The following is a 12,657-nucleotide window of genomic DNA, read 5'->3' on the forward strand; positions in this document are numbered from 1 at the left end:
AATTCCTGATTTTCATAATACCCTCCAGGTTTTGGCTAACAACATTTCTTTTGTTTACAACTTGGTAGTTTGTTCACGAGATTTTATGAGATTTAGTCCGATATTTAGCGATCACGTGTTCCGTCTGTTTACGTGAGCGAGCACTCTGTCAAAATGGAGGCACGTGGACACGGGCTTCACACAAAGCATCAAAATGATGTTTGTCGCTAGAAATTAATATCTATCAACATGAATTAAAGGCAAGTTGCTTACAAAGTTTAAATCTGTTTGTTGACCCACTGAAATAAGTGTTTGTTTATTTAGGACGAAACTGTTTACGATAAGTTGTTCAAGCCTGGCCAGACCACAAAATCACAATATCTACTGCGATTATAGTCCGAATTTTCTGACGATCTTGCTATATACTATAATGCAAACTTTAATCAGCTTTAAGGCGATATCAACCCCAGAACCCTTCGGATTACTGCGATAACTCATCGAAGTCCCTGTGTTTCAAATCCATGAATCGGTAGACCTACGTGATGGCGTGATGGAATTCGATCGTTTATTTTTTAAAACTAAGAAAACTGGCACATATCTGTCGTGGTGGTCATTTGTGCTGTACCTTCCCCGACAGAGACAATATACAGAATCTGGATTTCTGTGATAAGGTTTACTGCAGTAGCTACTCGCGCTCGTAATATATATGAAAATGCTAAATTATTATTGAACCAGCTTGTCTTATTTATATATTATTCAGCTCACGATTCAACCTTTTCAAATGTTTTCATGTAATATATATATACATTTGTATGCACCAAGCTGTGAAATGTTTGTATTACATAGAATATTTAAACAATACAAAGTAATTGTAGATTAACAAAATGTATACCAATTGCATTTTAACTTATTAGTACAACTTTTTGTTGTTTTCATGTAATAGAACTTTTTGTTGTTTTCATGTAAAATGATAAATACATGTATATCTATTGGCAATCGATATCAAATCCATATAATATAAGACTTTCTCAAATATCAATATTCCTCATAACTTTCAAAATAAATCTATATTTGCTTTTGAAATTTAATTAAAAATGTTTGATTTTCATGTCGCGAACATATCCCTTAAAATAATCATCAATCTCCTTATTGGTCTCCAGAAAGTGTGAAAATAAATGAAACTTTTTTGTCAATAATTCTATTTATTATGAATTCATGTATAACCATTTAGGTTTTTTCCAATGTTGACCTTTAAAACTATATATATATATACATGCAAGCAACAATCTGTGGGATGTCAAATATGGAAGGCTATAGCTGTTTCAGGATAAATTGCCAAAAATGCTTATAAGTACTGTTTCTTATCACTGATCACATATATTGGGTTTTCGACTATTATGTGTTATTGCTACTTAAGCGTGAATTTTTTCGGCTTAAGTGATAATGTATTTCTTTGTACTTATGTGCAACAGACATCGCGAGAGTTTAATTCTCGTACATATAATATTGACTCCTACAAAAAGAAGTTGAGTGATCATGAGTGGTTGACCTACGAGAGGCTTTTTATCAAATCTCATATTGACCATACTGATTGCTCATGATCATATTTCATCCGGCCTAGTAAACTCTAGAAAAAACATCTTAATTTATGAAAGTAGCTAACTCATTTAATGTATGTGTAAAAATTAAGTATATACATGTATATATATCGTACAAAACATCAAACTTCTAATATGGTAGATATGAAACATACATTTAGGCTGACTGCCTGATAATATAATACAATTTGTACCGAGTTTACAATCCTTTGACATTCAGCTCATAATATACACCAATATAATTTGATCTGTCGTCATGCGTCGGTCTTCTTCTTAATACCAAGATATCGCAGAATGGTGTACAAAAGGTTCTTAAGCTGTTTTATCAAAATTGTTAATTTCATGGCCCCCTATGTGTCGCATTCTCCCTGGGGAGAGGATACATTTTACTATAGTTTATATAGGAAACTCATCACACATATTTTAGCATAATTTGTTTAATTTTCATTGGAAATTGGTTAGCACGTGGTTAGGGCAAACTTTTCTCAATGACATATTGTCAGAGAATGTCAAGGCCAACGACTTGTTATGGGTTCGAATGTCAAAAATAAAAATCTCAAATTGATTATTTTTTTCATTTCATATGAAAGAACATAGTCCACTGAAACAGAATGTGCATATTTTATTGTCATCAGATAAAAATAAGGCAGAAAGATATGGCAGTTGGAAAAGAATCATAAAGCTATTTTCTCCAGCCAAAATTAATAAATAATCCAAAATTGCAGAATAAAGGTTTCTGCTCTTTTATCTATATACACATGAAGGCTTGATGTTTGGCGCATCGATAACGTATGGCTGGCTACAAATGTTATACTTATATTTGACCTTGACCTTCATTCAAGGTCACGGGAGTCAAATGATGAAAAAAATTCAAAGTTCTTTCAAAATTATTAATTTGGGTCACATTTTAAAGAATCGCCCTTTTAAAGGTGTGTGCAATGTATCAAGGTCAAATAATCAAAATGACGCAGATATGGCACTTTTAAAAAGAAATTCCTACCAAAATGAAAAAATGACCCAAAACTGCACATACACATGAAGGCTGGATATTTGGCAAACAGATACATGTAACATGTGTAACTGGCTACAAATATTGAGTTTATCTCTCTGACCTTGACCTTCATTCACATTTTAAAGAACCGAAGTTTCCAGGGCAAATTATTAAAAATGATGCAGACATGCCCTTTAAAGAATGTTTTCTTGCCAAAATTAAAAATTATTCATAAATTGCAATTCAATTGTTGGCTCAAAAGAGGTGTCCAGCAAGATTATGGAGTTGGGATCTGAATGGTTTCACAGATAAAACAAGAGGCCCAGAGGGCCTGTATCGCTCACCTGGTTTTATGAGATATGAAACAAGAATGATGCTTAAGTTTATTTGTCGCTGGTATTTCTATGTCAATATATCATAAGCATTTTATATGAGTACATGTACATTGGTTTATTGTTATTCTAAAAATGTCAATTTAGCGAAATTGACCTATTTTGGTCCCATCCTTCAGCCCCCGGGAGGTTAACCCCAACATTCGTACAATTTTGAATACCCACCCCATAACCATGCTACCATACAAATGTAGGTTTTATACCAAATTGTGCAATTAATCCATGAAATGAAATTGACTTAGGGTACAACCCCATAGGGATTGCTACCACATCAATGTGAGTTATATCCATAACTTAGTTTCAGAGAAACCAATTGACCCCTTTTGACCCTGCCCCCCAGGGGTCAACCCCACCATTTTTACAATTTTGAATCCCTACCCAATATGATGCTACCAGTCAAGTATGAGCTATATCGATTGCTTAGTTTCAGAGAAGAAGTTATTTATGTCAATTAAGCCAAATTGACCAAGAGATGAACACAATCCTGATGTAAAAATAGGCCCAGGGTTCTTTCCCCACCCCAAGGGACTTATACAATCATATTGAATTGATATCAAATATGAAAGTTTTCTTTAATACTTTGCATGTAAAACGCTGTATATTTATATACAGTACCTATAGCTACTAGGCTATTATCTTGGTGGTAAATTAAAAAGCAACAAATCACAAATCACAGTTTATTGTTAATATTGACATTGGATCTATTAAAATAGATGGAATTGATATCTAATTTTAAAATAATTGTCCTTAACAAATGAGGTCTTTGTTGAAAAAAAAGTGTAATAACTTTTAAAAGCCGTCAATCTAATTTTGATATTATTCTAAGATCAAAATAGAAAGGAATAAACAATTTTGTTTACAAGATATTGAAAGACATTGCACACTTTCAACAAAAAAAGTAGCAGACACTCCCTGTATTTTCAATACATATCGTGTATTGTTATAACTTATCGAAATGCATATCATATTGTTTCGACATTTCTAATACCCAGGCCTATAAAATATAAGTTTGTTTTAAACACATAAATGCAAATTTTGAACTACTTAAATATAAAAGATGGTTTAAAGTATGAATGTTAATGACATGTACCTAAGTAGAAGTTGATTTGAAAAAATTTAAAATGTTTGACTTCTTAAGTAAAGGTTTGATTGAAATAAGAAATGTTTAACTACTTTTAGAAGTAGGTTTGAAACTATAAGATGGTTAAAACCATTATGTATATCGGAACAGTCTAAACCATTACATTCATCAGGACTGTGAAAACCATTATGTCCGGTTGGTTTGACACACTTAAGTGGAAATGTTTAGTCATGTTGATATCAGTTTAATTTGTATTCTTGCTTTATTTCAAATTTCTCCTTTTACATCTGACTAACGCCTCCTACAGTACTTTCAGTACTTTGATTATATGTTTGAATCCATTTGTTGAATTTAAATAGATTACAGAAATACAGCTTAAATCATACACAATGACTTGCTTTATCTCTGAGTATTTCGAACTATTTTCTGTGCAAATTATTACGCTTGCTTCCTGGTTTGTGCGAGGGGAGGTAACTCATTTACACTCTAGTTGAAGCGACATTGGAAAGTCCCCTCAAGCTCTTGGGTTGATCAAATGGCTCTCGGCCTTCGAATACTGTTTTTAGGCTTAGATTTTCCAATTTTAAATTGATAAGTGAAGTGATTGTTTTTATATTTGAAACTTAAGATGAAAGTAGAATACTTCCGATTAGTTCATCATTTCCGGGAAATAGGCCACACAAAAATGGCCGTGCTGGTTGAGTTGGTTGAAGTGATTATGAGGCGAAACCTAGCGCAACAGAGATTCCGATAGCAATAAAGTGGTTGTATGTTTTAAATCAGTCGATAGTGAAATGCTTGAACAGTATATAACATGAACGTGCGATCCAACAAGTCACCGGAACAGATAAGTTAGGCCTATATTCAATGGGAACAAATTAAATTTCCCAGACCAGTTTCTTCCATGGAAAGTTGTCAGATCTCTAACAAGGATACAGATCAGGGATACAGATACACAGGGAGAAAAAAAAGCAGTAAACTGAGTACAATTTTAAAACTTAGGAACCAAAATAAACTGGTAGAGTAATTCACAGGAATCTTATATATAGGGAATCGCGATGTGGTTTATCAAGAAACATGACGGACATCACGGATTAATTGATCTAAGAATTAAACTTAATCATAGTATGCCAATTCAAGTGAGGTTTAATAAATATAATATTTGCCTTTCTCCTGTATTTCAATCCCTTTTGCACTTATGAGTGGCCTTGACACTTTGATTTAAAGTTACGGAAGACAAGTGTCTTTTGAAATTTTTTTCAAAAAATGACTTACTGTATGTGTGTGAAATAAATTCCATATCCAAAAATAACAAGTCGTGTGACCTGTTTCTACCACAATGATATCGGCTTGAATCAAAGGGAAACGTGGCCAAGTCTAATATCGCGTATGCAAATAAGGTGTACAAGTAACGGCCAGGACCCGGTGATGTGACGTCATTCGATTATTGATGACATTAATAACAATTGCAGTTTGGGTCAAATGTCACCATGTCAACCAATCAAAATGCATTTAGAGTTTATTCCACGTGTGGTATAAACTGAATGTTATTCAACAGTTGTAATGATTATTTCATGCCTTGGGAGTTGAATAACACCCACCTATTGTGGTAGAAAGTCGCTTTAAAAACCAGAGACAAAAAGACAGATTTACGTGATCAGTAATTAAAGCACAACGATATATATCTAATTGGTTGTTATATATTATTATGTTATTATGTTATTATAATATTATTATGTTATATTATTATGTTATATTATTAATGTGTATTTGGTGTTTTCATCCCTGAAGGTGGCTCCGAAACATTCCAAGATAAACATACATACTTTGTCCAAGAAGTGAGAAAACTACAGAAGAGAGGAAATGTCACACTTAAGATAGACCGTTCAAACTTCTTAATTAGTGTAAGTATAGAGGAAATGTCACATTTAAGATAGACCGTTCAAATTCTTATATAGTGTAAATATAGAGGAAATGTCACATTTAAGATAGATTGTTTTATAGTTTATTCAAAATGAATGAGATCAACTTCTGCATTATGTAATATGGGTGAGAGATCAACTTCCTGTATAATGTAATATCAGTGAGAGATCAACTTCCTGTATAATGTAATATCAGTGAGAGATCAACTTCCTGTATAATGTAATATCAATGAGAGATCAACTTCCTGTATAATGTAATATCAGTGAGAGATCAACTTCCTATATAATGTAATATCAGTGAGAGATCAACTACCTGAATAATGTAATATCAGTGAGAGATCAACTTCCTGTATAATGTAATGAGTGAGAGATCAACTTCCTGTAAAATGTAATATGAGTGAGAAATCAACTTCCTGTATAATGTAATATCAGTGAGTGATCAACTTCCTGTATAATGTAATATCAGTGAGAGACCAAATTTCTATATAATGTAATCAGTAAGAGATCAACTTCCTGTATAATGTAATATCACTGAGAGATCAACTTCCTGTATAATGTAATATCAATGAGAGAGATCAACTTCCTGTATAATGTAATATCAGTGAGAGATCAACTTCCTGTATAATGTAATATTTGTGATAGAGATCAACTTCCTGTATAATGTAATATCAGTGAGAAATCAACTTCCTGTATAATGTAATATCAGTGAGAGATCAACTTCCTGTATAATGTAATATCAGTGAGAGATCAACTTCCTGTATAATGTAATATCAGTGAGAGATCAACTTCCTGTATAATGTAATATCAGTGAGAGATCAACTTCCTGTATAATGTAATATCAGTGAGAGATCAACTTCCTGTATAATGTAATATCAGTGAGAGATCAACTTCCTGTATAATGTAATATCAGTGAGAGATCAACTACCTGTATAATGTAATATCACTGAGAGATCAACTTCCTGTATAATGTAATATCACTGAGAGATCAACTTCCTGTATAATGTAATATCAGTGAGAGAGATCAACTTCCTGTATAATGTAATATCACTGAGAGATCAACTTCCTGTATAATGTAATATCACTGAGAGATCAACTTCCTGTATAATGTAATATCACTGAGAGATCAACTTCCTGTATAATGTAATATCAGTGAGAGAGATCAACTTCCTGTATATGTAATATCAGTGAGAGTTCAAAATCCTCTATACATTTTCTGCCTACAGTCATACAAAGCAACAAGAAACTTCGACACATCGGACTGGTACAAGACTTTCCACATTGTGTTTGTTGGGGAGCCTGGTAAGTTTCAACACAAAAGCAAGAGGTGCAATCATTCTCTGTAGAAATTTATCACTGTTCACCATTTCATTGTATTAATAAAATAATGCCATTGTATAATGTGTAAGTACAGAATTTCTTTTGTACTGTAAGTAATTTCTTTATACTGTAAGTAATTTCTTTATACTGAAATAATTTCATGGTGTAATGTAAGAAACTCTATGTTGTATTATGTTTATAAAGCTACACCGCCTGTGTGACATTTTGTTGTTGGTATCTGTAGGGTTAGACTGGGGAGGACTGAGGAGGGAGTGGTTTGAGATGCTATGTACTGAACTGTTTGATCCGTCCCGCTCAGGACTGTACACACGATTTACAGAAGATTCCCAAGGCCTGGTCAGTAGCTTTAAAATGATGATGATTATGCAATTACATGTACATGTTCAGCTCTGCTTGTCAAAGATCTGAAGAGCTTATGTCATGGTATGATATCCATTTGTCTGTCCCTCTGTCCCCTCTGTCCATTAGGGGCCGTGGTGGCCGAGTGGTTAAGGTGTACAGACACTTTATCACTAGCCCTCCACCTCTGGGTTGCGAGTTCGAAACCTACGTGGGGCAGTTGCCAGGTACTGACCGTAGGCCGGTGGTTTTTCTCTGGGTATTCCAGCTTTCGTCCACCTCCAAAACCTGGCACGTCCTTAAATGACCCTGGCTGTTAATAGGACGTTAAACAAAAACAAACCAAACCAAACTGTCCATCCATATGGATTTTGATACAGTTCTAGAATGTTCACCCATATATAGTGGGTCCTAAACAAAATTTCAAACTGTGTGGCATTCAAGATGGCTGCCAGCTGGATGGCAATCTTTGAAAATCTCAATATTGCTACACCTCCCAAACTTAAAGTTGTAATGAAGTTGGACTGTTATTAATGAGTTGTTCATTGTCACAAATAATTGTTAGTGAAATTTGGACCCATGCAAAACCACCCGGTAAATATGATTGTCATAGATGCCATCTTGAAAATGATAAATCAAAGACTGAGAGACAGGACAAACTTTGAATATTGAATGATAAAAATATTGAAAAGATAGATTTCACTGTTATATGCTAGCTTGTGTTCTATCAATTTGAACCAAAATTAGTGTCAGTTATCAGCCAACCATCATAAGATGGTGGGCTGTTCAAATCGCTGTTCATTCGTGGTCTGTCCGTCTCTTGTCAGTCCTTAAAGAATTATTGTTGTCGCTATTTCTTAAAAAGTACAACATGGATCATTCTCACAATTTTCATGATCCTATTGGTAAATAATCATAATATAATGTTTTCTTTGCCCGTTGTACAATCCACAGTTTAGTGTGTAATATGGATCTTCCTTAGGTACACCCTACTCCGACCAGTCGCAGGAAACATGAACTCAAGTTAAAGTATTATGAGTTTGCTGGAAAGGTGGTGGGAAAGTGTTTATATGACTCGGCCTTGGGAAGTGCCTACAGACAGCTTGTCAAGGCCAGATTCTCAAGGTCATTCCTCGCCCAACTCATAGGCCTACAGGTCAACTACAAGGTGAGTGACACGTTAAACTCTATCATAGGGGATCATTAAAAGTCTCAGTCAAAAGTTTGGGATTGAGATCCTTTAGGTGCTAAGAGTAGTTTTAATGTTGACATTTTATGTTCGGGACATTAAATACCTGTACTGGTATGTCTGTACTATGATTTCCATTGTCTATAAGTCTACTAGGTAACAGTTGAATCTATAGACCACGACTGCTTGTGATATTTGGTGTACATCTCTTGTTTCAGTACTTTGAGACAGACGATCCTGAGTTATATAAAACCAAGGTTCGGTTTATAGAGGAGAATGATATAGACGATATGGAGCTGACATTCTCAGAGGAGGAATACTGTGATGGACAGCTACAGCGAGTAAGTCCTTACACAAGCTCATGAAGTCTCTACGATTCCTGCTGTATTATTTGTCAAAACATCTGTCTGGTCTGCAAGATTTAAATAACCAGTCATCGCTGTTGAGAAATATTCTACTTTCATGTGGAATGTGAAGTGTAAAAAATTGGATGTACTGAATGCCTGATAGATCACTGTAACGATCCTTGAGGTCTCTTGTTTTAAATATGCATGTGTCTTTATGTAAGGGGCTCTCATTTGGTTACTTTTTTTCAAATGTAACCTCTTTCGATTTGGACTTTTAATTTGAGGAATTTCTTGCCCCAAATTCATTATATTATGTTTTGTGTATCTATTTCTTATATAGATGATAAGCTTGGGATCGCCCAAGCTCGGGGGTCGCCCCATCTGAAACAGTCTTAACAGAGCCGTCTGCTTTAGCTACCAGCTGCTTACTCGGTGGCTCGAGATCGCTCAAGCTAGGGATCTCTCCTTTCTTTATTCAGTCATAGTTAGCTAAGCTTGTGATCGCTCAAGTTTGGGGGTTGCATGCCCCTCTAGTATCATTAGTATTTTAATTGTTTAGGTGTATCTGTTTTAGTAGTGAGTCAAATTCAATTATGTAATATTGTGAGTTGTGTTGATGTTATTTAGTTGTAGGAATGAGCAGCCCCTAAGAATGCCAAGAAATTTAGTAATTAATATGAGCCTGAACAAGTTATTGGTTCCATTCATTATATGTTTTTGAACTTTCATACTTTCATTGCATAGTGGGTGTCCTCATTAATCGGCAGGAGATTCACCTGATCTTGTACACTTCCTTGAAAGTGAGACTGAGGTGTTCTTTGTCCATTGGTGTTTGTGGCTACAACAACCTTATGATTTATGATTGATTAAATTTCATTTTTCAGAAAGTGTTATGAATTATTATAACAACCAGATTTGATAACTTATTATAATTAGATCATAAGGCATGTGGCTCAAATCAGACCCTTAACATTCTTTATTAAGGAAATTCCTTGATTTTTTTCCATGGAGAAGCATTGTTAGATTTAAGGGAATCAAATCTTACTGTAGCTAAGGAAATGTCCTTCAATTCTGTGATGGTTTCCATGTGGAGGAACTATAATAATTGGATTGAAAGGGGGGGGTCTCAGTTTAGAAACTTTTTCTTAAATTCTATGATGAATTTAATTCATATGAAAAATTAATTTGAGGAATTTCCTTGAATAAAAGAAAACATGTATTGATGAAACTGACCAAAACCAAATTAGAGTTTGAGGATTACTTTGTTTTTGGATAAATTTCAATTAGGTGAACTTCTACTTTGCATAAAGTTTTGTATACCTGGTTCCAGTAGATGACCAATGAGATTATAAAAAGCAGGGTATATTTCTATTATAGGTGGTAGACCTAGTTCCTGGTGTTGACTAATGAGATTAGCAGTATAGGTGGTAGACCTAGTTCCTGGTGGTGACCAATGAGATAAGCAGTATAGGTGGTAGACCTAGTTCCTGGTGGTGACCAATGAGATTAGCGGGGTATATTTCTATTATAGGTGGTAGACCTAGTTCCTGGTGGTGACCAATGAGATTAGCAGTATAGGTGGTAGACCTAGTTCCTGGTGGTGACCAATGAGATTAGCGGGGTATATTTCTATTATAGGTGGTAGACCTAGTTCCTGGTGGTGACCAATGAGATTAGCGGGGTATATTTCTATTATAGGTGGTAGACCTAATCCCTGGTGGTGACCAATGAGATAAGCAGTATAGGTGGTAGACCTAGTTCCTGGTGGTGACCAATGAGATTAACAGGTTATATTTCTATTTTAGGTGGTAGATCTAGTTCCTGGTGGTGACCAATGAGATTAATAGGTTATATTTCTATTTTAGGTGGTAGACCTAATTCCTGGTGGCAGTAGTAAACCAGTGACCAATGATAACAAGCAGCATTACCTGAACTGTCTGGCTCAGTACAAACTGTCCAGCAGTGTGAAGGAAGAGGCAGACCATTTCCTGAAGGGTCTTAATGTCCTCATCCCAGACACTCTCCTTAGTATATTTGACGAGAATGAATTAGAGGTAAGTCATCTGATTAAATGATTAATTCCTCCGAGGGCCTGATGGCCATGAGGTATGTTGGAATTCCTCCCAAGGCCTAATGGCCATGAGGTATGTTGGAATTCCTCCGCGGGCCTGATGGCCATGAGGTATGTTGGAATTCCTCCGCGGGCCTGATGGCCATGAGGTTGGTTGGAATTCCTCCCAGGGCCTGATGGTGAACTAATCATCATCTGCTAATCTGTGTTAATTAGGTTGTGTGCTAATGAAGTCCTTTTGTAATCATTATCCTCTTGTGGTGATTCACCGTGAAGTCGTGGAGGGGATATAGTATTCATATGTTTGTATGCTCACTTAGTGTCAGCACTCGAGCAACTTCATTTTTGGATGGATTTTGATCAAACTTCATACGATGATCAAGTAGGAGAATACCTCAAACAAGCTCGTTTTTCCGGGTGCAAAAGTTAAGAACAAGGTCACCGTTGCTATTTATATATGGCTTATAGTAGGATATTTCAGCGGGTGTACTTGGCACGCAAAGGGATTTGTATATTTGTGGATATCCTCTCCTGAACTGTTACAATGTGGTAATACTTTCTCTCTTGGATTTACAGCTGCTGATGTGTGGTACTGGTAACTACAGTATCACAGATTTCAAAGCCCACGCTGTGATAGAGGGATCCTCCTACCATTTCTTCAAGGTAAGACAGATACTACTTCAAGGTAAAACAGTTACTACTTCAAGGTAAGACAGTTACTACTTCAAGGTAAGACAGTTACTTCTTCAAGGTAAGACAGTTACTACTTCAAGGTAAGACAGTTACTACTTCAAGGTAAAACAGTTACTACTTCAAGGTAAGACAGTTACTACTTCAAGGTAAAACAGTTACTACTTCAAGGTAAAACAGTTACTATTTCAAGGTAAGACAGTTACTACTTCAAGGTAAGACAGTTACTACTTCAAGGTAAGACAGTTACTACTTCAAGGTAAAACAGTTAATACTTCAAGGTAAGACAGTTACTACTTCAAGGTAAAACAGTTACTACTTCAGGTAAAACAGTTACTACTTCAAGGTAAAACAGTTACTACTTCAAGGTAAGACAGTTACTACTTCAAGGTAAGACAGTTACTACTTCAAGGTAAGACAGTTACTACTTCAAGGTAAAATACTTCAAGGTAAAACAGTTACTACTTCAAGGTAAAACAGTTACTACTTCAAGGTAAGACAGTTGCTACTTCAAGGTAAGACAGATACTACTTCAAGGTAAGACAGTTATTACTTCAGGGTAAGACAGATACGACGAAGTGCAGGTATCACAATCAACAGAAATAGATTGTTAAATAACATTTTGAAAAATCTCAAAATATTTTTTAATGAATGAAACAGGGGTCTCAATTGAACATTCTGTTTAGCTGAACATATTTAGCTCACATATACCTTCTTCTC

General features: G+C 35.1%; 1 protein-coding gene across 1 annotated transcript in view; it reads left to right on the forward strand.

Moving 5' to 3' along the window:
- Nucleotides 1-12,657, forward strand: part of LOC117324158 (apoptosis-resistant E3 ubiquitin protein ligase 1-like) — a 58,886-nt gene that overhangs the window by 41,450 nt on the left and 4,779 nt on the right. The window contains exons 11-17 of the mRNA XM_033879834.1: nt 5,833-5,945; nt 7,187-7,262; nt 7,525-7,637; nt 8,623-8,808; nt 9,048-9,170; nt 11,042-11,230; nt 11,824-11,910. Of these exons, the coding sequence (XP_033735725.1) occupies nt 5,833-5,945; nt 7,187-7,262; nt 7,525-7,637; nt 8,623-8,808; nt 9,048-9,170; nt 11,042-11,230; nt 11,824-11,910 (887 nt within the window). The remainder of the gene's footprint in view (nt 1-5,832; nt 5,946-7,186; nt 7,263-7,524; nt 7,638-8,622; nt 8,809-9,047; nt 9,171-11,041; nt 11,231-11,823; nt 11,911-12,657) is intronic.

Source organism: Pecten maximus, chromosome 3 (assembly GCF_902652985.1).
Source record: "Pecten maximus chromosome 3, xPecMax1.1, whole genome shotgun sequence".
NCBI classification, from domain to species: Eukaryota; Metazoa; Mollusca; class Bivalvia; order Pectinida; family Pectinidae; genus Pecten; species Pecten maximus.